The following is a 27850-nucleotide window of genomic DNA, read 5'->3' as shown; positions in this document are numbered from 1 at the left end:
GCACCAGCGTGAGGCGGGCTGGAAATGCATTTTCCTACACACTTAAAAGGGCTGAGAGACGAAGCATAAAACCTAAATGGATGCAGAGCTGCTGAAGCACTCCACTGCGGGCGTTTGGAAGCTGAGGAGGTACAGCGGCTGAGTGGAAACACGAAGTGATACGAGCCCAAACCTAATGTTATTAGTGTTGCCATGCACTCAGCTCCAGGCGGGGGTGTTTTGAGTGAACAGCGTGAGGTGAAGTTTTGGTCTAAGCAGGCCGCTTAACCTGATACTTGTCAGTTCTCTTTTACAGTAAAATAAATAGTGTGAATTTGTGTCGCGTTTCCTTGTTGTATGCTGTAGCAGTGTCTTTACAAATCAGAACTTGCAGTTTGGGTAAACAGAGAAGTGAAAATATCTGACGGTGCAGGATGAATGTTGTGGTGAAAAAGCGTAAAAAGTTATGGAGGAGAAGGTAACACTGTGTATACAGAGTTAAATGTTATAGTTGCTCCTCTGATACTTACACCGTTTTACTTCTTAGGAAAAGAGGCCAGGACACATGGGGATTAATTTAGTTGTCAGGCCTTTTTTTGTCACTGTTGGGTTTGGTTTTTGTTCAGAGCGATGCTGCTTATGGTGGACACAGTCCTTCCCCTGAGCCTTTCTACGAGTGTGCGTGTTCCAGTGGCTGTATGGGCTGCATCTCCCATGCAGGGGCTAGGCTTTCCTCTCAGAAGCACTTTGTACCTGAGCACCATAGATCCACCATGCACATAACCCACGCTGTGCTCCCAGGTTTTCTCCCCAGCACTGCCCAACCCCTGCTCCAAACCCGTTCTAGTGATATTCCCACCCTCTTTAATTTCTACTCAACTCTCAGCAATGATAAATAAACTAAATGTTCAGTTTCTGGTAGGATCAGTTAATAGGGTGTAGCCTTCAAGCCCTGACAGCCTCTTACAAACACCCAAAGATACTCTTTGCCCTGGAAGAGAATATGACACCAATCTGATGTATGTGTAATAACACTACTGCTTTCTGAGATCCATTTTCCAAAGCTGTGCTCATGTAGGGCTGGGAGACTGCTGATTTCTGAACTAAGCAGGGTGTCTCGGACAGGTGGGCTTTGACAGTATCCAGAGCCCAGAAACTTGGGTTTTGATATCAAAGTAAAATTCCCCTTTCCTGTAGTCACCCCACTAATTTGACTGTAAAACTTATCCAGTAGTTTGGGCAGCTGAATCCCTAAGATTTTCTTTGAAAACCATCAATATGTGTTTCCCAGGGGGTTAAGCGGATGGATCTGGGTGTGAGTGGCAGCAGGGGCACTCTCCCTGCTCCTCGCAGCCTTGAGTCTGTTTCCATGCTCTCATGCTGGGATTAACAACCTGTCAACAGTGATAAACAGATTAAGCAGTATGCCTTTCATACATTGTAGGGTTTGGTTTTATTTCTAAAAATTTTCTGTCATATTGTGGGCTCTTTGTGTCCTTGGCTTTCTTGCTTTCTTCACTACAAAGTCACTCCCTTCTGATTTAAGGGCAAGAGTAGAAGAAGCTTTAAGGAGTGAGGAGTTAACAATGAGATTTTTTTCCTGATGAAAACACGCAGGAAGAATCCTACTCTATAGCCAGCATCTAAGCAGCATCTTCAATCCATGCCTCTGAGGATAAGCTCGTTTCTGTTGTTAATAGGTAAAATGGCTTCATTCAGTGCCATTTGATTGCTGACAGTGCTGTGTGCCTATGTGTTGTAGGTGCACATATGCTGAGATTGTGGGAGGAAGACCCACAACAAGGTACTGGCTTGAGGAAAGCCTGGAAGACTTGCTTGGATATGAATTGTTCAAGAATAATCTGTTTGTCCTGGAGGCTTAGACTCTATAAACGAGTAATTTATACTGGCTGAAGGTGTATTCCATCTTTGATTTAAATGAAAAAGTTGGAGTTTGTGCATGAGTTTCTGTTTTTCCCCTTTTTGAGCTTTATTGTACTTGATTTGTTTATTGCAAAATACTTCCGAGATAATATCAACTTCCACTTGCTCAGAGTGAGAATTTTAAGAGACACATGACCTGCCACAACAATGCAAGAGTAAGTGCAGAAAAACTTCACTGTTCTTAATTTAGGATGTAGGTGGCATCTGTGAACTAGACACTTTTTTTTTTTTCTGTAGAGATTGTAACTTTTGTGCCCAAACTAGTGCTGTTTATAGAAATTGTTGAAGAGTTTCTTTGTAATAAATAGGAGTAAGCTCCAACAATAAAGGCAGTAAGTATGATTCCTGAAGATGTTTTTATTCAGTGCCTTCTCTAGTGTATTCATGGAAAAAGTGACATAGCATTGACTTGGTGGCTTTTGTACAATCTCTCAAATATGTTAGTTTTAAAATACACTATTCTACTTTTTGATACCAACAAGTTAATGTTCTGTCAGACATATGACTCGTGCTTGTAGTGATCAGTGTTGCACCAGAGAATCTTCATCTGAGGTGAGGACCCTACTGTGCCATAACAGTGAAGGTCAGCCCCTTTTAAAATCTCAACATCAGAAAGAGGCACGATAGAAACAGAAAGAAGTACTGCTGTCCTCCATTTACAGATAGGCAACTAAGGCACAGATGAAATATTTACATGGAGTGAGCTAGAGAGCTTGGCAGACCTGAGAACTAAAACTACAGCCTCTGAATCTGAACCCAGTATGAAGGGTGAGATTATAACCACAAGTAGTAACATATTTATTTTTATCTCCAAGTCAGCAGTATACCTACTGCACTATTTTCTCATATTTCCTCTGTTGTATCTTTATTCTTTTTACTTGCTGCCATGAGGAGAAGAACATAAGTCAGTAGGATTTCTTGTGGAAACTGGAGGCTTGCTTTATGCCAGCATTGCTGGAAAGAATTTCTCTGAAGAAGAATTACAGCTGCCCATAAAATATGTGACATAAACAACCCTTCTATCTGCAAGTATTAATTGTGCATTGGGAAGAAGGGGATGCTGGGATACAAGACTACTTCAAGGATATGGGATATTACTTAAGGGCTTAAAAAAAGTATCTGTCATTGACTTGCCAACTAGAGAGTGGGATTATTGAAATTTATGGGAACAAAATTTAGTGAGATGAATACAAATAAAGCTGTCCATATTAGTTTCACTTCTTTTTCAAGGGTCTTTAAATGCAAAATATGATGTTCATTAATGTAATGCAGTCAGGTTTATTGCTTTGTGCTTTATACACGTATGGATCAGACTTATGTGGTGTCTTAAGATGTATTTTGAAGAGCCTCAAAAAGGTCTGTTCTTTATGTAACTTGCTTTCTCTGAAGGAAAAAAGGCAAGTTTTGTGGAAAGATCATATTTCATACTACAACTAGCGGTCTGTTTGGAGAGCAAACAAACAAGATACCAAAACCCACAAGTATTCAGGCATATGAGCCCTTCACCTCCAGGAAATTCAAGATTCTTCAGTTTGCTAAGGGCCCTCTTCTGCTACTTAAGCAAAACAGCATGAAAACCAGTCATGGACAGCCAGTGGGGAGAAAATTCTCAGGAAAGTGAAATTGGCTGTTACTGTATTAGCATTTTGCTTTCAGTCAGTACTGTGACTGTGAATGAAATAGCCCAGTTGTCCCCATTCGTGGCACTGTGGTTCAGCTCACAAGACAGCTTTGTTGCCAGCAGAGTAGCCAGTACTCACTAACAGAAGACTAGAGAAGGTGAAGTTGCACTTTTCTAGCTGCTCGGTACTTCTGACCTAATGAAGAGGCAGTGGGATGCTGGATGTGTTAATGAGAGAAATAAGAAAAGAAAAGTGAGACCTAGGGACAATACAGAAAATTGAAGTGGACTTGAAGAATTTCACCCTGAAAGAAATACATGTTTGAGCTTGCCACCTGGAAAGAGTGTTCATGGAGAGGCAGAAGAAAGACGTCAAAGCCTGACTTGGGATGGTTGCAGAAGGTAAAGCTGAAGATAAAATTAAATGTGCATACAGTGGTTAACATGATTCTCTTAACAGTGATTGCTGTCATTACAACCACACTGAAGTTCTGCCAACACTGGGTTAGAAAAACCTTTAAATACTTGTACAGGGAAAATTTCTGGAAATCTTATCCTTAAACTGACAGTCTTGAAACAGTTTCAACTGGGAAAGAGCTATACTCGTTTTTGAGAAGAATTTCATAACTCCAGTGTGTCGATTCTTAGTTTTTCTGTTTTTAGATACAGGACCACTGTCTAAAAGTTAGATCAGTGTGAGACTGTGTGGACATGACATGATGCCAAGAAATGAGTTCCCAGATATTTATAAATAAACTCTCGGTGTACTCCTGTTTTCCTTCCTCTTGACTTTGGTATTATCCCACGCATTTGCCCTCAGACTTTCTGTACTTTTTTATAGAGACACGAGTAGTAATTATCTTCTTCTGAATTTTATTCTTGAAGAAACTAGATCAATTATACAGTGTAATGTTGGTTAGGTTAACATCTAATAGCCATAGCTGTTAACCTCACATGTTCTTTTTATCTTTGTGGTAATAATGAATCGTTAAATTGAGTGGAGCAGTAATCCTTGAGATATAAAAGTAGAAATCATTTAATAAAGACATTCCAAAATTATAACCTTAAATATTCTTTTATTGATTAACATTGTGTGATATTGTCAATGTCTTATGACTGTTATGATGTTCAATTTAGACTGTGAGAATAATGTGTAGAATATTTGTGTACCCCGCTGCAGCAGGCATGCTTTTATTGTACTTGAATCTTTTAAGATTATTCTTTGGAAATTAGAAATTTAAAAAAGAACAAGGTAGTCTTTGTACAAATGGTAGAAGAGCTGCCATTTTAATAATGCTTGAACAGTTGTTAAGAACACTTAGTTTTGCTAAATGCATCTACCAGAAGAGACAAAATTGAATAATACGTCCATTTAATTTAGAAAGGAGTATTTCAAGTCTCATAATGTTAAAAATAATCAGATGTGCCTTTAATACAAAGGGAGGGTACATTACTGCTCTGGTCCACTATGAAAATAAATTTATGTATTTTCTCACCATGTGTAGATGTTCTAATATAGTGATGAGATTCTTACCTGCCATTGTTACCTTTGTTGATTAGGAATAACTAAATCCATTACTGTGAAGTGAGACAATAAACTCTCCCTCTCCCTCTCTCTCTCCTCCTCCCTCTCCCTCCTCCTCCTGCTCCTCCCTCTCCCTCCTGCTCCTCTCTCTCCCTCTCCCTCCTGCTCCTCTCTCTCCTCCTCCTCCTCCTCTCCCTCCTCTTTCCCTGTTACAGTTTGTTCTGCACCATTGTTGAAAGTCATAGTGTTTGGTTTTTTCCTTCTCTCAGGTTTCACAACAGAAGAAAACTTCACAAGAAATTACAGAGGTTATAACATCTGTCATGAGATTTCTATATTTTGAACAGGTCAAGTTTAGCCGTCACAGTTTGTGTATTAGGAAGAATTAAGGACAACGGAGACTGCATCCTTAAGAAAAGAATAAAAATTGAAGGAATACAGGCTAAAATAAAGCTGATTGGAAAATCTCTGACAATTATCACACTGAAGATATGACACAGCTTTGTTTTTCTTTTCTTAGTAGTAATAACACTTGGTTGCTTTGTCTCACGGCGATTTCCCTGGGAAAAAAGATGGATTTTACTTCCTATGACAGTGTAGTTGGAATTTGGAATTATTACTTTCTTAACAGCTTGATATCTGCTCCTGACCTACAGTTGTAGGTGTCGTGAAGAGTAAATTACATAAAATGTAGAGTTCAGATGTTGATATTAGCAGGTGCGTGGCTGCATAGTGTGTCAAATGTAATGTTTATCCTTAGATTTATTCTGCTGGACTTTATTGTTAGATATTTGGAGATTCAGTTTCCCCATAATGACTTATGCGGACAGTGGAAGACATTGCATCTCTGGTGACCTCATGGGTAGTCTTGTTACTGAGAAGAGCTGTTCTGTTTGCTGTGAAATATATCATGTTGAGCTATACATCCCTGTATAAGGTGGAAACTATATGGGTGGTAGTTTCTTTTATTAGACCGTTTGATTTAGTTAGAGAGAACAGACAAGCTGTGTGCATTGCAACTCCTTCTTCAGGTCATTGAAAAAGATCCTGAATGCCAGGTTTGCATGCTCCAAATGTTGCCTGTTTTTTCCACTTGTACCTGTTGGTCAATTAAAAGGTAACTTGTCTCTTTATAAAGCTTGCTTTGATTAAACTGCCATGTCTGTAGGAAACCACAACTTTGTAATTTCAGCCTTTGCCATTCAGGACACATTCCCTTATTTTCTTTGAACTGCCTGAGTTAAAATTACTTTCAGCCATTTTGCTTTGTGTCGAGTTCTCCCTTCACATTGTCTCACTCTGGGTATGGCCAGAAGGGCTGACTCTTCTACCTAAGTTCAAATCAAGTTGTGCTAAAAACCCAATGAAGCGGTTGAGCCTGCAATTTGCTTTTCAGTTTACGTTGTTTCCATCACCTGACACTTCACTGCAGACCTTATTTGTAGCCAAAGTATTTATTTTGTGGCCTGTCATATGTGATTCAAACAGTCTATTTAAAGCTTGGTTTCATGCTCCTCAGTTAAATCACCTTGGCTTCAGGGTGACACCATACAGCTTTGCATCCTTTTGAGGTAAATTTTCCTAGAGCAGGTAAGTCACTTCTTTGTAACACTTGCACTTTTCTGACAGTTTGAGCGTTCTTCCTTCCTCCTGATCACCCACTCTTCTCCGAGCTTTGCCTGCGCTCCACTAGTAACTTTGCTGTGGAAACCTTTTGGGGACCAACTGCAGTGCGCCCACTGGATACAATGCACAGAAGAGAAGTACTGGTCTCCTCAGAGCTGTGCTATGCATACGCCAGCATTCTCACCTCTTGCTGATGACTGGTCCAAAACAGAAGAGCCTTTGGCTAAGACTCGCCACCTCTCCTCAGGGGTTGCACTCCAGCTGGTAGCCTGAGAACCTGGCTGTATGCCTTTCTGCCTCTTCCCCGTGGAGAGGGGAGCAGGGGTCAAACAGAAGGCTTTACTGGAAACTGTGAAGTCTCCTCTTGCTCCAACTAACAGCCTGAGAGACTGGCTTTTGCTAGCTCCAATGGTCCTGCCAAGACTTGACCAAGCTGGCTGTAGTGATTTCTGTGGAAGAGCTCTGCTAAAGAGTAAGTGATTGGGAGAGCCCTTCTACCAGCGTATAGACTGCTGTGTGGTTTTGAGTTACAAGATGTTGTGAAGAAGAACGAGATTTTTTGGAAGAGTGCTGTTTGTCTTCCTGTAGGAGACGTGATCATGCGTCCTAGGAGCCCTATTGCAAAATTGGGATTCATATTTGCTAGCTTTGGTTAGAAACTTCCTGTCATCAGACTGTCTGAAGGGGCTCTGCTTATGCCATTTAACACTTTCCCTTGTGTGGTAGCAAGGTATGCAAGTATTTGTGATTCAAATGTGTGTAAACTGATGAACAAAAATGTGGCAGAAAATGTAGCATTACCAGGTAGGAGCAGAAATTGATTTGGGATCTTGAAATCTAGATTTCCTGAGCTTTAACATCATGTGTTACTCTCTCATTTATTCTATTTTTATAAAGAATACATGGAGAACTTGCAAGAACCATTATGTAAGGGTTGGGGTTTTTTTTGGTTGGTTGGTTTTTTTGCAACCACTTAAGCACATTTTGCACTTAAAATTCTCCCACTACTGCTTCATAAAACTGTAACTTCTACTAAGAAAGGAAGTTTTAATACTAAAATAGAATTTTTTTTTGTTGTTCCTGTAGTAACTCTCTTCTTTTAGTATTAAACTAGTAACCTGGAAGCTTGGAAAATTTTATGGAACAAGTTTTAAGACAAACACATGGTAAATTTTACATTTCATGAGGAAAAAGATAACCTATGAAAAACTTAGAAATATCAGTTATAAGGAAGATGTATCTAAGGTGCAGAGTACAGATTGGCTGAGAACTTATACAAACTTCTAAGAAACTTAAATGTTATGTTTCAATGTAATTTTCTATCTAATGATTTATTACAATGCCAAATAATGTTGCTAATATCAATGACAAACCTTACATCAATTATTACAAAGTTTGGTTTTTGTGCTGAGTGCAATGTAGCCAGTCTCTATATGACATTTGTGTATAATATGCATTATTTCTATTATGGAATCCAGAAAGCAGCTATGGCAATTCAACAGCTCAGTCACAAACTCTTCTGACTTCTCCCTTTTTGTTATGGTTAGTAATAATTTTTGTGTGTTAAAAAATAGTTGTTAATATTTTTAAGCTTGACTTAGTTTTAATTCTAGACCAGTGTCTGTTGGCTGTGGTAAAAAGGAGGGAAATATATATATATATGAAGCTCATTTTCAGAAGCTAACTGGTAGTGCTAGAAAAATTATGACCTTATCAATATCAGTTCAGTCTGAAAACTTGTGTACCATAAGGGTGTTCTCTGCACGGTGAGAGAAAGTAGGAAAATAACTGGATGCAAGGCAGAGGGGAAGCTGACACACAAATCAGGCTGTCTCCTTTTGCCCCTGCAGGTAATGTTGCATGCATCAGGACTTTGCTTACTGCACAAGGTGTTCTCCTTCAGTACTAAATCTGCCAGCTCAGTAAATCCCAGACATGCTTAATTATCCTGTTCATTTTTCTGGAATAGGGGAACTGGGAGAGGCACCTGGATCTGTCATGTGCTGCAAATACATCTGCACAATTTATGATTGTGACTGCAGAGGAGACTCCTTTCCATCAGCATTGGTGCCGCTTGCTCACTTGGAGTTGGGGAGCATTGGTTGGTGTAGGGCTGGCATGCATTCGCAGAAAATCATGGTCCCTGTTGCGAGGTGTAGTCCTATGTCATCTTGAAAGTCCTGTTACGGTCCTATTACAGTCCCATTGGAATTGGGCAGTTGAGGTGAGGTACATACTGTCACCACTGTGTTAGGGAGCGAAAACATAATGTAAAATGAAAGTGAATTTGAGCCCTTGACCAATTGGTACTAGTGGCGGAACTGGCAATAAAATAAAATGTCCATTCAGGTTTTATTAGCAATTTAAGCCAAGAGTTACTGGTCTCTGTTCACTTGTAGGTCTTAAAATTATCCTTCCTTGACATGCTGGGGAATAGAATAATAAACCAAAAGCAATCTGTAGCTATATTCAGTTGCCTGCTAATTGTGCTTTTATTTTTACTCCTCTTCAAAAACTTTCTCAGGGTTCTGGAGGCTCAGCATATTTATCATGATGGCTGCAGCAGAAGTCTCAGAGAGGTTCTTTCAAACCTTCACACCTTTCCCATAAATTAGTGATTTAGCAGTGCAATTTTTTAAAAATTCTGAACTGTCCCAGAGCTATCATGAAATGATAGCTGTCTCACGCCCAGTTTCATGGCCTTCAGGGGTGGAGAGGTGACAGGGTCACGGACAATTGACACAGGCTCTGACACACAATATTTTAGACAAGACATCATGGCAGCTTTCCATCCTTATGACACCTCACATACCCTGCTACTACTCTTTTGCTCCATGCAGAGATAAAGCATTTTCATTTATCTAACTACTTTAATTTGAAATAGCTGGTGAAGATGTCATCGGGGACAAAGACATCCTTTTATATGGGTGCAAGAAATTCATAACCATTCTTCCTTCCTCATTGAAATCCTGATCTCTTCAGTCTTGTAGTGAACATTAGCTTTATTACTGGCTTCACTGAGTATGAAGAATAGATCCTGAATGAAGTGAAGGATGTAGAAAGAATATGGATTAGTCTTCTAAAAGAATACTGCTCAGGGTTTCTTCTTGAGATGCTGTTATCTGCCTCAGGAAATGAAATATAAACAAGGTAAAGCTAGTTATATACTAACATAAATGTTCTTCATACGTAGTTGAAAACAGACATTTGGAACCACATCTGAACAAAAAAAAAGTGACTTTTCATGCAAGATGAGATATGGAAGTGTTTAGTTTTACTTTTTCTTTGATAGGGATAAGTATTTGGACTAAATGGAGGTGAACAAGAGCATTGTATCTCATCTGATAGCTGTCTGGGTGGCACAGCTGAAACACCAGCCAGTTTCCATTGAATATATCTCTACAGATAACAGAAATTAAGTAATAGTTGATGAGGTTTAAAAAACTAATGGAACTAGAAAATTATTAAAATAATTAATCAGTAGAGATTCTTGTCAACACTGAGACACATGATAATGTTACTCAGTTTGCTAGTACCTTCCTTCTTAAAGTCATTACAAGCTTTACATACCTGAATCATTTCAGTAGTGGCATTGTCATTATTCTTATTCTTATTCTTATTCTTATTCTTATTCTTATTCTTATTCTTATTCTTATTCTATTATCATCTCAGCTCTAGATATGCTGAGAAAAGTCAAAAAGCTTGACCAACATCATATAAACCAGAGGAAAACTGCAGCTAAGACTTTTTGTTTCAAGATCTTAGAAAATCTTATGTGACTTTTCAGAAAGAAAAATTTCTAGAACTATTACTTAAGACAGCATAATAGTTTTTCCCCTTAGGTCTTTTGGTACACAACTTTATGCATTACCTTCATGCTGCTCCATGTCAGGGAGCATCTGTGTTTTACAAACCTCGGTCTTGCGTACTTTGCGAGTGTAATGGTCCAGTACTGTAGGCTGCTCCCTCTTACAGCAACTGGAATAGCCAGCAAACCTCTTTTCTTCTGAACATTATATGGAAATAATTGAGGCCATCTTCTTGTTTGGCCTGCTGATTTTGTATGCAGACATCAAGTATTAAAACGGAAACTGGAAAATTGTAGTACAGTCTGTTAGGAATATTCCATGTATGCTTGGAATGTGCTTTTTTTGCCCTGCATTGCCTAATGCACATCATACATTATATAATATATCGTTGATACATGGATTCAAAATCAGATGATACTCTGTTTAAAATAAAAAATGTGTTTTCTATTGACCCACAGGAATAACACTTTGAGCCAATACTTTTTGAGTGGTTTTGCTTTGAGAGCTTAAACTCTACATTGTCCTTGTTTTTAAGGAGTATGAAATAATCCACAAGCTGAGTACTTTGTGAAGGAATCTCAGGGTCAGTACTCTACATCTAAGGCCAATTTTGCTTCACATCTTGGCCTACAATGCGTGTGCTTTGAGCTTGCTGTTAGATATATTCATGTGACAGTATATGTCGCTATATATAATGATATAAATCAAAGATGAATTTTGTAAGGAAAAAGTATGTTAAGATTGTTTTTTTTTTTTTCTTTGATTTTATTTCTTTGTGAGGTATTTGGCTACATATTGTAAAGAAATAATTTAAAATAAAAGAACACTGGTATGATTATTTTATTAATCAGGTTATGCTTTCCTTGTTTTGCTGTTGATATGTGGCTTGAGAAAGAAAAAAAATTTAGAAGGTGCTTGCAGAAATCTTTATGCAAAAGACAAGATGTAGGCTGCTGATTGCTAGGCATTTGATATAAATAAACTTTAAGTGAAATAAATATGTGAAGCCCCATTAAAGCTGAAGATCTGATCTAGAGATTTTTAAAGTGATGTAAGGAGTAGTCCTCTCTCATCTCAGTTTTTACCATGTAGGTACTTGTAATATTTTACTTTCTCTCTCCATGGGATAAGAGAGAAAGAGAATGAAATACTTAATGTTTTAAAAACTAAGAAGGGGCAAAATATTCCTCTTTTTTTTTTTAATTGTTCCTTTTATATCTTCCTGTATCTATATATATGGATAGTATCTCTCCACAATCTTAGTCTATATAGATCACCTACAGTGTCAAAGAAAGGAGTGAGCAAGATATTTAAAGTACATGTTTAGGTGTTGAATTCAGTGAAGCAGAGTTATCATTAAAATACATGTGGTTAGCCCCCAAAGTGTCAAAAATGAGACAGATCCACTAACTATCCATTGCCCATTTCTTTGATGCTTATAATTTTAATGCTGGTTTGTAGACAGTCTAAGTATGTGAATTCCTTCCACCTTTGATGTCATCAAACAGAAATTTTTTTTCACCCAAGTTTTGTCTGATGTCATTACACTTCTAAAAAGCTGCAGGATGGTGATTCTCTGAAGGACCCTAATGTTCTGTTTGGAAATCAGAAATAGAATTAATTATTTTCTTCAGTTATTCCTTTGTGAGTCTCTCATACCTGGCATTTAAAATGTTTGCCCTAACTTAGTAATTTAAGTGTTGCAAGGAGCAACATCCTACAGCTCTACTCCCTAGAAATCACCATGGAAATCAAAAAGTGATTAGTGTCCTGAGAAATAATGTTGAGGAACAGAACAAAACTGTATCCATCTAATCTGATGATAGTAGTTCTGCCACAACTTTGCCTTTCAAGAAGAATAAGCAGATACTTTGCTCTGTCATATCACGTTAATGTTGGTGTTTTAGTCACAAAATAATATAATTTTCTTTTATTAATGATATGCTTAATGTGTGCTTGTAGAAAAAGATTTTTTCATTTTGTATTTTAAGCTTTGACAAAAATAAAACTGAGAGTGTGAGGTCATGTTTGGAAATCTAAAAAATGTGTTTAAACCAGAACTGTATTTTTCTCTCAAATGTGCTACCATTTAAGCTATGCATTTAGCAACTGCAATATATTATGAAGACTGCAAGTTACTACTGTTATACATGTATATCTGTTTAAATATAAACATACTAATCTCTTTTAACTGGTTAATCCCATTTTATGCCTTTTATGACTGCATACTGTGTACCAATAAGTATTAGATTGTGTGTTTATTATTTAAAACGGGTAAGCTCCTCAAAACCCCACACACGTAGGTCTTTTAAGGAAATTTTTCTTACTTTTCATATAACCCTAATTTGTTAGGAAAGGGGCTTTCTACCCTTTTGAATGACCTTTTATCAGGGTGTATTGTTCTGCCATCACTGCTTCTATCTTCCATCTCTTAGTAGAGCACATTAAATAGTTTGCTGTCAACTCAAATACAGAGTTACTGCATGAAGTATAAAAAAGATGTATTTCAATATTATTTCCTCACTATTTATTATTTCCCCGCCGTTATTAATTACAACTTCTCTAGCTAGTTTGTTCCTAATCCACTGTAACACGTAGGGTTTTGTGTAAGATGCTGTTGAAGTACTTCAGGTGAACGCTTTTTGTTTAATATTGCAGAGAATGGGTGGTAGTTGCACACTGGAAGCCACATCTTGGCTCAGACCTTACAAACAACAGGTTTTATGCACAAATGTATTAAAATGTACTAACATATTCACAGTGTTCATTTAATTGTAGCCTTCATTATATATCAGTAAATAGCCAAGAGCTTAATTGGGCTAAGAAGAAATCAGGGAGCCCTGTGTTACGTGTATGTAGAGTCATCTTTGAATTTGATCCCCAAATATTTGTGTGCTAGATTGCTCTTTACCTTATCTTATCTTAGTAGCTGGTGAACTTCCTTTTTCTTTCTTTAGGATGCATGATCATTCTTTTTGTATTCATCTATCTGAATGCAGTGCCTGCAGATCATAAAATGTTTTTAATCTGCAGCCTGGATTTTGGAATGATCACCTCTCTGGAGAAGTATTTTTTGTATGTTAGTATAACATTCAATAGTAACAAATGTTATGTTTTAAAGAAGTATTTCCTAATGACAAGGAGGTGAATCTGTTTAGATGGTGTTTCTTAGCATTTCAACATAATTTTTTAAGCCAAAGGACCCTAAGTTAGAGGGATGTGATGGAACACAAAGAAGCTCCAACAAATACTTTTTTCCTTTGTTTTTGCTTGAAAATTAGCAGCAGCTGTATTAGCTGGATTTTTTGCTTTACTATGAGCTCCCCTATTTGAAGTCTTCTGAGGAGAGACCAGCGCTATGAAACTGACCTCAGTTTAATTATATTGGCTTATAAAAATACAGAAAATTATCACCGTCTCCGAACAGATTAGTAATAATGAGCTGGTACAATATGACAAACTACCTTGCCCACAGTTAAAACAGCATTAGCTGCTCTCGAGTTTTCAAGTTTTCATGGCTGGTTTGCTTTTGGGTGGTTCTCTGTGTTCAGTGCACTACTTGTATAAATTTTAACATGCTTTAACTTGTCATCGATACACTGATAACTTGAGCTGTAACCAGAGATTTGTCCTAGCCCATCTCTTGTCCCCACCCAGAAAATTCTGTAGGGCTTCTGACAGATATACAGGGGCAGATTAAAATTAGATGGCTGAAATGGTTATCGCTAACAGCCGCCTACCCTGCCTCTGACAGACATTGCCGTCTTAAGGCTGGCACGGCTGATCTGCGTGTCAACCGTGGTAATTTCCCGTCCAGCATATTAAGATAAACCACAGACAGAAATAATGTCCAGAAGAGCTGTAGGCTTGCGGTAATGTGTTGGGATTTCAGGGTGTGGTTTGGAAATCCAATGCTTGGCTCTCAAACGCAATACACATTTTGTCGGTAAAGTCAGCTTCATCCCTCAGTGGTCCCCAGGTCACACATGTACATGTGCGTGGCAGGTGGGCATTCCTCAGATGCACTGGCACAGCAGGCACCAGGCCTCCAGTGCTCTTTTTGCGAAATTGTGTTTAGGAAGAGGCAAGGATGGTTAACTTCTCCAAGCCATCAGTGCCAGCTCCACCCAAGGCAGATGTGCAGATGTCAGCTGTGAAGACAAGCCCTTATTACCATCACACCTGGCTGTCCTGCCACCGTCCTGCCTCCCTCAGGGCCCTGCTCCCCTCTCTTCCCTCCTCACCACCCTGCTGCTTAGTCAGCGGGGCAGTGCTTGGGTCGAGGGAACTGCCTGATTCAAACAGACCCACTGAAAACCTCCTTAGTTTCTCTGTCTCCTTCCAGAGAAGTGCCTGTGTGTGTGTGGGACCCACAGTCGATGGCGGAGGAAGGCTGTGCCCCCACTGTCGGGTAGCAGTGCCAGCCCAAAGCGTTTAGTTATGGGGACGCAACACTCCAGGTCATTTACATTGGTTCTCGCATGGCCTGAGCTTGTGAACTAGGGGCCGTGCTTATGTACAGGTTTTGCATCCTGTCAGGCTTGTGCCTATTTATTAGGTACTTTTTCACTTAAACACACAGTGTATCTCCAAAGATGAATGCGGTTTGGTGAAGGAAAGCTGCTTGCTTTGGTTTTCTGTGCTGTAAAGTTTACAGCATGGATAGACTCAGCACTGTCCAGTGTCGTGTTAATTGTATATTCATACTCACAACCAGAAATGCACTGTTCTAAATGCACTACTACTTTTAAAGTGATACCATTCCGACAATAGAAAGATTTACATGGTAGAGATTTCTTCAGGATGCCTGTATCACTGTTTTCTGCATAGTATACTTTGTAAGCACTTTGGCCATGGAAATTATGAAATAATCTTGGTTAAATAGCTGCTGTATGGTCAAATACGTTGCTGATGCTTAAACAAAATTGCATAATTGTGTGAAAGAATCTTTGTGGAAACTATGCTGCTTAGGTTGCAGGCACTCTTGACCCCTAAAATACTGACTTTACTCTGTGCTCTGCATTCATATTTCTTGCCTCTCTTCTGTCTCTCCTGTGCACTGAATGTTGGGAGCACTTGTGGACAAAAGGGGAGCATCTGGTGGTTGTAGTAATGGCTGTACTTGGCAGCATAGATACCTGGAAGTGAAACGGAAATCTTGTGTGAAAGTGTGGGGGAGCAGAAGTTTCCCCACCAGAGTCAAATCTACCTCCCCTGCTCTCCCAGTATGGTTTGGGTATTGCTCCGGCAGTGGTATCACTGGATCCTCACAGTGTCTGCACCTTTTAGTTATTTTGGAGTGTTGCCGGAGACTCTCCTGACACAGACAATGGAAAGATAACTGCAATTTTTTTTTAACAGTTTTTATTTCCATAAAAGCAGAAGAAAATTTCCTGGGACAAAGACAAGGCTCTTCTGTAACCTGGGGAGTGTTCTTCCTGCTCGGCACCACAGACCTGCTGCATGCAGTGAACATGGGAGGGATTCTCCAAGACATTTATGGCAGAAAATACTAGGCAAGCCAAATGACTACCAGCTCTGCTATATGGAAGTGCGTATAGGTGGAATCTGTATACTTCTGCAATGCAGTACATATTTGAAAGGGAGTGTTCATGGAAATTGACTGGAGGAGAATGCAAGGGGTAGAAAAGAAGAATCTTCTAATAGGAAAAACACTTGTTTATATTTTAAAAGATTTAGTCATAAAAACCTAGCTTTCTGGGAAAGGTACTAAGGTTAATAAAATCTGTGACTCATTTGTTAGAGCTGAGTAAGGACTGAAGAATTAAATAACAATTGATACATGACAGTACTAGTTTGTAAAAATCGTTGTCTGTGCTGTATGAGTGCAAGCCACTGAGAGCAGTTCGGCTGTACTCTGTGTATTATTTTGCTTATATTTTTTGTTTGTGAACATTGAGGCACAGTGACCTGAGTTAGACACTTTTTAGATATTTGGGCTTAAAGGGAAATGAGTCTTTAACTGCAAAAACTAACAGTGACAAGGTATTTACTACAGGAACATGCAAGCCTCTGCAGATGTGGATTCAAGAACATGTTATAGATGATAAAAACCCTGTCATTACATTAACATTAGTGTGCATTGCACAATTCAAATGCCATTGAGAAATGAAAGGAGAACTCTCTTGTCCATTAAAATCAGGAATTCATGTTACAGTGGAAGCTCCGTAACTGTCCTGCACCTTGACATGTAGTAAAAACATTCATTTCTCTTACATTTTCTGCACAGTAGGCACAGGAAGATGTATAAAAACTTCCTGTCATTAGTATTAGGTTGGCACCTTATGAACAGCCACCTGAAACACGGTATACTCTTGCCTGCATTGTACGTTACTAGTATGTATACTGGTATGGAAAGGCAAATTCTTGGGTGTGTTCTCAGACCCCTTCTTGCTTCAGTAACATTACATGATTGCAGCTGAGAATGATATTTATGCTGTATTTCAGTACCTCCTAGGAGAGCTAACTGTAAATGGTTCCTGCCTTGTAGGGGTCACAGTCTTAATTAATCTTAATAACAGTACTTTTTCCCACCATTCATCCCATTTCCCCCAACCCCCAGATAGTCCTTGGGTGTTGCAGTAACTGTTGTGCCCTCATCTGGGCCCATTTTTAGGACTACAGTCTGAATTTAGCAATGCACCTGTGAAGTTGACATGGTTTAGTCTGTATTTCTCTAGATTCAAAAGTTGTGATGTTACCTGATAAAATGGTCTAGTCTTGAGCTATTTGCTATGCAAACAGTATTCCAATGAAAAAACAAGAAGCTGCTACAGTAACATGATTTTTATTTTATATTCTTCTACGTATGCAACAATCGACAAACCTGGTAAGTGACTGATTTCTTAAGATGAAAACCAGCTAAGATAATTATAAAATATTTACCATAATTCAAGAATTCTTTGAATTATGATTAAGGAGAAGTAGATGCTAAGAAAATCTTATTTGCACATACCCTTTACTTCTCATCTGCACTTGCCCATGATAATGACATTGTGCTTGACAAAAATTATAAGGTACATTTTTAATGTATTTTTAATCATCTCCTCATGTAATTTCACAACTGAAAATGAGAGTGTCATTAGCTGAGTCACCAATGCGCCTTTTCCATAACTGATTAGGAAAACTCTGCTAGTAAGTACGGAAATGTCAGGGGGAAGTGAGGGTTCCCCTGGGGTCCATCAGGGCAGGGCCTGTCCCAGCGCCAGCCAGGAGTAGGGCAGTGGGGGGCACCAGGGCAGCCCCAGGCATCGGGCACCTTCTTGCGGTGAGGCGATGGGCTGGGACACGGACCTGCAGGAGCACCTGGCATGCCATAGCGGGCCCTGCTTCACCACTGCATTGAACTGGGAGAAACACGAGGCCTTCTTGTGGCTCGTGGAAACCCAGTGCTTGTAGGTTGTTCCTTCTCAGGAGCTGGGGTGAAGGTATTCCTTGTCTTCCACCTTGGCAGCTGCGCGCATCTGCCGTGGCGCTCTGTGTCCTCCTTTCTGCGAGCTCTGAGCCAGGCACCTCACAGGTCAAAGTCAAGACCGTGCGCTGAGTTATTGGCACTGACAGAAGTCCCTGAGTGAGGGAGTGCGGGGCATGTAGTGCTGGGAGGATGTTTCTGCAGAAGCTGTGTGGCCGGAGAGGGTATCGGGCTGCTTTAGTGGGCATGTAAAGGAGGCTTTACATGAGCGCAGAGCAGGGGACACAAGTCTTGAGTTTTGTTGAGAAGTTCTGGTGTTTCAGTGCTATGTGGGCATAGTAAACAGGCGAGTCATTGCCAGGTCAGGAAAAGCAAGTGGGTAGAGAGGCAGAAAATACAAATGTACTCTGATACTGCCTTGCTGTTTTATGGAAAGGTAATTGATACATAGGAAAGATTATCCATGAAGGTGTCAATAAAAGAAGCTTTCCTTTATTGGCCTTTCCCTATGGTGGCAAAACTGGCAATTTGGGTGAGCTTGATGGTCTTTGAGATCACGCTGGAGAGGCTTGTCTGTTTGAGATGAGTGCTGTGCTGGAAACTGTTGTCTCCGTGTTCTGAGAGACCTGCTCAGGGGAGCTGCTGGTACCTGCTGCGAGGCTTTGGAGGATTGCTGTGTGGGCAGGATGGTGGCTGAGTGACAGCCAGTCTCTGAATTTAATGTAGATGCGAAAAAGTTTCTAGTGTTGATGAAAACTCTTTTTTCACAATGACCCAAAAGTCTCTGGAAGACTTTCTGTTTCTTTTCACACCAGAGACATTTAGGAGGAAGAAAGATCCCAAACAAAAATGAATCTCACTGCAAATCTCAAAATAAAGGAGGTCTTTCAGTTGTCCCCATGGCCATCGAGTGTAATTGTGTTCAGGCTGTTAATTAAGGTAAGCTTAGTGAAATGTCCTAACACCCTGAACTGGTGAACTGCAGTGGATTTCACTACCTGTGTGTACAAACATTGTGTTTACTTCTTTTAGCTACTGGCATAAACAGTAATAGTTAAAGGGCATAGCTTCAGGCTTTGCCTTAAGAAGAAGATGAAAAGATAATTGCTGGATAAGCAAGCGAGCATGGGGGACTGCAAGAGGGTAGCAGCTCAGCAAATCGGTTTTGAACCAGTAACAATCTTCTTTCAGTCAGCCTGGGTTTAAGGCCGTAATCTCCCCTGGGCAGAGAAGGTAACTCTTGGCCTCCATGTTGCGTGGCTCTGACAACGGACTCCCCTATCCTGTGAAGGCTGTGGGCAGGGAGGGCAGGCCTTTGACTGTGGCTTATAGCTCTGCTTCTTACTCTCCATAAGCTGATCCGCTTTCATTTTTGCTGGTATTCTGCTTGGCATTCTTTTTATGAAGTGTTTTTTTGTTTTGTAAAGACCTATTTATCCCTCCCTTCCCTGCACCAACAGAGGTTTATTAGATCGTGTGGCAGCCTGCCATCTTCCTTATTAACCAAGCTTTTTCCCAAATAAACATGTTCCTTGTGTACACTGCCTTCTATTTATGATTTGCTTCCCATTATAAAGCTACAATCTACAATATTAAAAATAATACACAGACAGATGTTTATCAGAGGTTGAACAGGGTTTTACTGTACTGACTCTGGTATTTGTGGTTTATATTTCTTTAATCTCTAGCAAAGTGTGTTTCTCCCACCCTCCCCAATTTACTACTTCTGCCTCTTATTACCATTCTAACAGGTGATGATACCCTTTAACTTACTTTCTTTCAGGCTGTTACGTGTTTCACTATGAACAGGAATATGAAGAAGTATGATGACATACTTAAAATGGAGTCTTTATGTAAGAAATTAGAAATTAGGTCTTTATTCTAGAGGTCTAGATCAACACGGAGGCAAAGAGATTCTCACCTTTCACTTACACGATGCCAATAGGGTATTTGATCACCCTCTGCTGGCTGTGCTGGTAGGGCTGCTATCAGTTTGCTGGATTTTGGGAGAGAGCCTTTACACTCCAGTTAAATCCCAGACATCACTTGGGATTTAATTTTCTGCATTTGAACTGTTACTACAGTGTAGCCACAACAATTTGAGATCACTGGCTGTGTATATAGTTTTTTTATTTTTTATCTGAATGGATGGAACAGAATTCTGCCCCTGGGTCAGATAATCATCTTGACATGTTAAATAAGTAGCTGTGACATGCATCATAACAGTGGCCTAAACCAACATATTTTTTCAATATGACACTTCATTGCTTTTTTTTTTTTTCCTTGGCCTGACTTGCATTACAAAAACAAACAGCACTTAGCTATAATTAAAAATGCCCTACAGTAAGTGGGATGACAAAACAATGGGAATGCTGTTCATATGGATGAAGTCAAGTGTAAATGAAGTCTAAAAGAATTAAGTTGAATGCAAGGATAAAATTGTCTCATTGGGTAGGCATGGAAATGTAAAATAAGCCTACCCAATACAAGAGATCTTGCATTTCACAATAAAAAAACCTCAGATCAGAGTTGGTTTTTGTATTAGGCAAATCCATCTTTTGCTGTTGAATCTGAAACATAACCTTCAATTAACTATTTGAAATGTAGTCATATATTAATGGATATTTGTATGGAGAGAGTTTATACATATAAGCAGCTATCTTGAATGTTTGAGCAATATGCTTATTTATACTTCTTGCATACAATTTGTAAAAATAGGAAATAGTATTGCTTTTTTTCACGGTAGTCTAGTTCTACCTGGAAGTTTGTTTCTTAAAACTTTATATTAAAGAATCAGTATATCATCAAGATAAAATTTAAAATTATGCTGCAGACATAATTATGAACATAGTAAGATACAATTATAAGAAGGGCTGTTTTTTTCAACCTCCAGTAGCTGTCATCTTGCTTCAGGTTTAGCTCTAGTCAAAGCTTTGTTGACTGACCTACTGATGTTTCACTAATTGCCACTTGAAAATGAAATGGAAAACTGTTTAGCTTGGAAACATTATTTGTGAAAGAAGGATAGTGCTGGCTTGTTTTCAGAACAGGAGCTTTTCCCCTCTTTGTCTAGACGGGCCAAATACAAGACTTTGTACTGAAAAGGGCTCTCTGGTGTGTCATTAGGTACATTGGTTTAGTCTGGACTGGTCTGGATTTCCCGGCCAGAGTGTTTTGAGGTCACTCCTAGTATTTTGGTACAGATCTCTGCACGTCTGTTTACTAACTTCCAGTTTGACAGTACTCTAATATTTGCTTTCTGTGGTCTTTATCAGCCTGACTTTGTTTCACCTTGCTTTACAAGGAAGGGTTCACTTCTGGTTTTAGTAAGAGCACACAGTGTTTAAATGCATTTACTATGAATTTTTGTTTACAAGTCACAAATACCTGATGCAAAGTATGTTCTGTGCTCGGAAGTATTTGTATTTTCATTGAATAATCTGCTTAATTAATTTGTCCCATTCCTACGGTACATCTTTCCTTCTGACCAACAGAATGTGATTATGGAGGCTAAGTTTTGCACTTTTGTGTCATCCATTTGATACTAAATTTTGTTAGATTTAGAAGTTACTTTTACACATGCATGTGTTATGGGTTGATCCTGGTCAGCAGCTAAGCACCCTCACAGCACAGCTGCTTGCTCACTGCCCCCTCCCACCCTGCAGGACAGGGAAGAGAATAGGAAGATCAGTAACAGCAAAAAGACAGTTTTAGTAAGTGAAGGAAAGAGGGGGAAAAAACAAGTCATGCAAAGGCAGTCACTCACCACCTCCCATAAGTAGGCCAATGCCCAGCCAAGTTTTTGAGCAATGGGAAGACAAACTCCCTGTTTATTATTGCTGAGCATGATGCTGTATGACATGGAGGATCCCTTCGGTCAGCTGTGGTCAGTTGTCCTGGCCATGTCCCCTCCCAGCCTCTTGCCCAACTCCTGCCTACTCCCTCGGAGTGGCAGAGTGAGAAAAAGAAAGCCTCAATACTGGGTAGGCAATGCTCAGCAATAGCCAAAACACTGATGTGCTATCAACACTACTGTGGTCACAAATCCAAAATGACACCATAGGGGCTGTTATGAAGAAAGTTAACTCCATCCCAGCCAGGCCCAGTACAGCATGACTGCTTGGCAAATAGATTTGGTGGGATATCACAAGGCAAGATGATTTTGACAACTCTTTAAAAAAGTTCCATTTAAAAATCAACACAGAATTCCTGTGGTATTGTGAGCAACCTTCCAGTCGACATAGGCACGTCAACAGGGGACAAGAGGCCTGACTGAGTTTTTTTTAATGCACTTTGACAATGGCAATGTTCATGTATCAGAGGGAGGGAGGAAATAGCCATAAAATTTTACAAGAAAAGTTGATTGAGTCTGTTTTTTGAAGCCAATTTTCGATGTGGTCTGTTATTTATGACAAAAAACCCTCCTTAAAGCACAAATTCTTTCCTCTGGTTAGTCCTTTTATGGTAATGTTAGTTAAAAAGCAGCACTTTAAGACATTAATAGAGCTAATAAAAATTTAATGCTTTGTTTGGTCTTTTGTCTGAAGATTGTGTAATCTAGTGGCAAACAGAAACCCGAAGTTCTTTAGCTTTAATTGCGCTGACATCTTGCTTGAACATTTTATGTCACCCATGGGGTAAGCGTGGAACATTAGGACTCAACGCAAAGACACCGGACAGAATTAAATACTGTGGCCAAAGTAACATGCCAAATGTTCTAACTTCAAGCAATATGGTGTTTGGTGTTTGATATTTGTCTTTCAAATTGAAGCAGTATGTCCTTTACCACTCTTAATTTCACCCTGTGTTATATTCCTCATTTAAGATACCTAGAAAGTTTGAACCCTTTCAAGCCAACTTTTCTAACCTTCTAAGGCAGCTTTGTTCATTACTTGTTCTAGTTTCTTACTTCATGAAGTGGCAGAAATGAGTCCTGAAATGTTGTAATTATCAGATTATTAATACTGAGATTGATCTTTTAAGTCTCCTTTCCAAAAGTAACTGTTAATGACCTTCTTAGTTCCTTGGGTTTCAAAGACTTACTCTGTTTGGTTTTGAATTTTTTCATAAATTTTTCATTATTTTTTTCATAAATTTTTTTCTCTGTACTCAAAACAGAAAACCTAAGACTTAAATGCCTCTTCAGTTTTTTGTTATAGCAGAGAAGGACAGGGTGACGAACAGAGAAAAATATTTTGTTTGTACAGTATTTTATTGTACAGTTCAAATAGTTCAAGTACTGCAAGGATGGACTAATAAAGCTTAAATCTTGAGGACCTTATTTAGGCAAGTACTTGCTGATTTTTGAGTGCAGCTTGACCAAGTGAAATAGAAAAATTTTTTCCATGGGAAATGCTTCTTTATCTTGTGTAGCATTTTATGGCTTTTATTTATATTCCTAAGTAGCATATTATGTTACACATATTGATGCATATATTTTTTCAGCAGCAGATTCTTGCTAGTATGTGTACCAAAATGTCATTAATACTCTTGATGAAAAGTGTTCAGAGTGAAGTTTGGAAATCACTTTTACCTACAAAACAAATTTGCTAAGAAAAATTATTTCGTTCCCTTTCTCAATTTATTTTTCCTCTCCTTCACTATTACCATGCTTGTGCTACACATCAGATACATGTGGATAAATATCACAAGCTCAGCAACTGTTCTAGGGGCTTTTTAGGATTAGAGGTCCTGTCATCTCAGTTCAGAGTAAGTCCAAGTGCTGTTAAGATTAAAAGAAAGTCTCTCATTGCTACTGTTGAAGATGTACAAATGCCATCTCTTTGCTGGCAAGGACCAGTGATCATCTCTGCAGCAGAATCAGCCAACCCAAACTGCAGCCTTAGGGAAGCCCAGCGTTCAGGGAACAGCATTAATAAACTACTTCTGAGTGTTCCTAGTTCCTTCTACTTTGCCTCTGCTTGTGAATGACAATCACCTAGAATTTGTCAACATACTGGAAATTTAATCATTAAATTATAATTTGTCTAGATATGTTTTCTGTTCTATATGTGTAGTGTATTTAACTTTGGAACAAGCCTAGTGAGAAATAATTGCATGTATATTTTTGTGAACATTTCTTAATTACATTTCAAATACTTACTGTAAAGTTTTGTTTCTGGAAGTGACATTTAAATGATCCGTTTAGCAGAAGGGCAATGGAATTTTAATTATCAACCATAGTAGACATCCTTAGTATGTAACACCTTATTTAATTACTGAGGTATTACAGCTTCTGACAGAAGGCAAGTCAGTCAGACTGAAGCCCTGTCTGACTGGGCTCTGAAAATTAAAGAAAAACCATCCAAGATTATAAGGCACTGGACTGTAATTCCCATAAAAAGCTGCCACTGGTTAGCACTTACTGAGTCTTGACCAGTAAACAAAAGGCCAAGGATGGAGGTAGTATCTTCCCTGTCTGAAGGGGTAACCCTGTAGCTCTTCTGTCCATGTAAACCTTGGGTGGGAGATGAGGTAAGGAGTTTTTCTCAATATTTATTTTAGAAGAGCTAGGGATCTGTCTAGTGAGCTGTTTTACCCAGGATTAGTTAGCCAGCCTGCATCCTTTGCAGAGGAAGGGAGAGAAGTAGGAAGGAACTTGAGGTAACAAAGCTTTTGTTGAAATACTTGGTCTCATAGGAATTATTCTCATGGTGGAACCATATTTAGGGGAAACCAGGTTTTTTTGTAATGAATGAAATGTAAACCAGCATGCCTGTGTATAGCATTCAGACATTTTGTAGAGGTTTTAGAAGTTTACTGGCTTTGTAAGGCAAAGTGGCATGTGGGAGTTACTGTGCAGAGGCTGATTGTAATTATTTGGGAGACTGGCAAATTGGTTTTGGGAAGGTAGTTAAGGAATAATTGTCTGTGTCTGGACAGGATTGTTCCTGGTTACAAACTATACTGTTGCCTTACAGCTGATGCTGTTTTACATTGTGCAAGACTTTTTAAAATGTGTGACAGTTATTTGTTCATAGTGCCGTCTCTCCCTGAATGTGCAAGGTGCCACACAAACACATATGAGAACATAGTCTTTGTCTGAAGTGAACTGTAATCAACATGAACTACAAAAAAATAGTCTGTTTTTTAAGAAGTAGTTGAATTTCCCCAAATGGCAAATCTGATTTACTAGTGAATTGACTCTGGTGATCTGGAATGTGTCATGTATATATTTATACGTGCAATGCTACAAATACTGTATTATTTATTTCGGTGTTTAAGTGCCAGAGACGTGTCCACCATGATAACACCTACTTGAAAAATACTGCCTTTAATATCAGTCATTGTAGCAGTGAAGAAGGTAAGCATCAGTTCCTCACAAATTTTTGTTTTGGTTTCTTTTTTGCCTTTCAGAGTGCAAATTCACCTGTGCCAGTGGTAAATGCTTGTATCTTGGTTCGTTGATTTGTAACCAACAGAATGACTGTGGGGATAACAGTGATGAAGAGAACTGTCTGCTTGTAACAGAGCATCCACCTCCAGGCATCTTTAGCTGTAAGTACTGGCTCTTTGTGTGCATCCATGTATGTATGTATGTTGAATATGTCTGCTTACCTCAGAAATCAGTCTGTTTGGAAACTTGGTCTGCCGTATGATATCTAGGGGGGATGAGACAGAGAAAGTAAATACTGTTTTTCCCTGAACCAGCAGTGATTTGTAACACACTTTATGTAGGTTTCTAAACCTGGAAAGTTGTAGTTATGCAAAGGGAGTTTGTGCTGCAGACAATGAGGTTATAATCATATGGATCATGTGGCTTCTGAGAAAGAAAGCGTAATACAGAAATGATTAAATAATTTGTTTTTCAAGGTTCTAAAAAATATTTTATGGTTTGTCTGTATGACAATTTTTATATGCTCTTAAGACTATTAAGAAAGGTGTGATCTTTCCAGTCATTCCTATTAATCAAATATATTTTATTAGTACTGAGATCAGCATATTTGGTAGGTCACTGAGCTTTTATAGGTATATATTTAAAATAGCTTTAGTTGCTATTGTTTGTTGCATTAATATCTCACACAGAGTGCCAGAGCTTATCACCAGAATTACTCTCTCAGTGCTTTGCTCTCAGTCATGTACACTGAAATCAAACTTTGATTTTTGTTTTTGTATGTTCTGCAATAATTTATTTTTAAACCACAATTCAGCTGTCTGTATGGGGGAGAAATTTTCCAATTATGCTTCTGGTCTACAAGTACAGTAGAAGTGCTGTTAACGTTACTTACCGCTTTCCAAATGATCTGGTTCTGCCAGTACTGACACCCCTCAGCACACTCTTTATCCTCAGGTTTTGACTATAGTTTAGGAATATCTGTGTTGTTATGTTGTTATTAATAATAGAATTATAACCAGAATGTATCTGTAATTTTTGTAAGAAATTTGTGTGTCGTTAAGTGGGATAGAATCATGGGAGTGGATTCATAATAGAAGATGAGGTCAGATGTTGGATATATGCCTTTCCTCCTCTGCCCTCTAACCTCCAAATGAACATGTTTCTAAACGTTGTACTGTAAATGTTTTTAAATCTTGTACTTCGTGGTACTTTGGTACCTCTGCAGTGATTTCATAGGTTTTGAAATGGCCTACATATGCTTTTATGTTATTTAATGTTGGTTTTGTTTTGATTTGGTTTTTGGAGTGGAACTCTTTTCCAAAGCCCCAGGACTAGCTGTAGGCTTTGGTGACAGGTCCAAATCAAAAGTTCACATGTATTTGCCCATGAACTTAGTCTGATCTTGGCTTTTGAGTTGTAAAAAAGTTATGCCTTATTATTGTACATGCAAAACTTGTAAGCATATCTTTAAACTTCAAATAGAGGATTTTTTTGGACTGGGATACTGTACAGCTCTTCTCTTAAACCAAGCCAGCACAACCATTTGTTCAAAAGGAGCCATGAAAACCACTGTGGTGGCAGATGGAGCGAGGGATTCTGGTGACAAGCAGCTGTTGGGGCATCGAAGGTGGTGGCCCTGTATGGCCGCAGTGCTATGGTGGCACCCTGCAAGTTCCCAGGTGGAGCTCCTCGGTGGAACCCCCAAAACCTCCTTCAGCTTGAGGTCTGATAGCTGGGATGCTGGTGGGTTTTCAGTACCCTCTGTGCTGGTGGCAATCATGCAGTAATCACAGCAGCGTGTTGGCACCACGTGCTGGCCTTCTCCTCAAAAGGCTTTACACTGTAGAAATTCTGTCTTGCTCGATCCAGGATCTGCAAACTTCCTGGTCTTCCGTTAAGTCACATCTGTCCCCTCCAGTGCTGCAGTAGGTCATGAACATGAAGAGAGGCATGCCCGAAAGGGGGTGGTGCGGATCAGCTGCCTGCTCATCCCCATTGCTGCCAGCAGTGTAAAGTTTATCTGGACCAAACCCGACAAAACGTGTCTGTAAAAATCCTTCAGTGGCAGGTTTCCTACTGCTTGCACAAGAACTTTGGCTGGCTTGTTTCATGATCCTGTCTCTGAAAAGTCGTGCATGTCAAGATGGCAGCATTTCTTTTACTTGCCAGTGGAGCTGCAGAAAAATAGCTTGCTTCCTTCTCAAATAAGCCTTTTACAGACATGAGGACTGTTACCACCCCATCTGTCAGTTACCCTCTGTGAGGGTTTAAAAAACCCCCAGACTCAACCCAAGTTCCTTCACGTGAATTATGTTTTCTTTAAATCTTTAATTGTTTTTTTGTTTATTTCTTTGACTCATTCTACAATATGGTGTCCAATAGTCCTGCTACTTCAGACCTCCCCAGTGCTGAGTGAAGAGGAATAAGTAGGTAAACAGTCTTACTAAGTCCTTCAAGAACTGTATTTGCTTCAAGAACTATATTGCTATTTGTTTTGTAACAACATTGCAAATGAGGACTTTGTAGAGGAAATATTTGATTTATTGCTAGCAGCATTCAGAAGTGTTTTACTTTTTCC

At 39.2% G+C, this 27850-nt stretch overlaps 1 protein-coding gene across 3 annotated transcripts in view; it reads left to right on the top strand.

The window, feature by feature from the left end:
- The window catches only part of LDLRAD4 (low density lipoprotein receptor class A domain containing 4), a 250812-nt gene that overhangs the window by 72864 nt on the left and 150098 nt on the right, over positions 1–27850 (top strand). For all 3 annotated transcript variants that reach the window (XR_003397711.1, XM_026841761.1, XM_026841763.1), the window contains one exon: positions 25293–25433. Coding sequence is in view for 2 of the 3 variants with exons in the window: in XM_026841761.1 (XP_026697562.1) it covers positions 25293–25433 (141 nt within the window). In the remaining variant the exon portion in view is untranslated. The remainder of the gene's footprint in view (positions 1–25292; positions 25434–27850) is intronic.

This window comes from Athene cunicularia (genome assembly GCF_003259725.1).
Source record: "Athene cunicularia isolate RWA chromosome 2 unlocalized genomic scaffold, athCun1 chr2_part1, whole genome shotgun sequence".
NCBI classification, from domain to species: Eukaryota; Metazoa; Chordata; class Aves; order Strigiformes; family Strigidae; genus Athene; species Athene cunicularia.
This window is presented reverse-complemented; position numbering and strand designations above follow the sequence as displayed.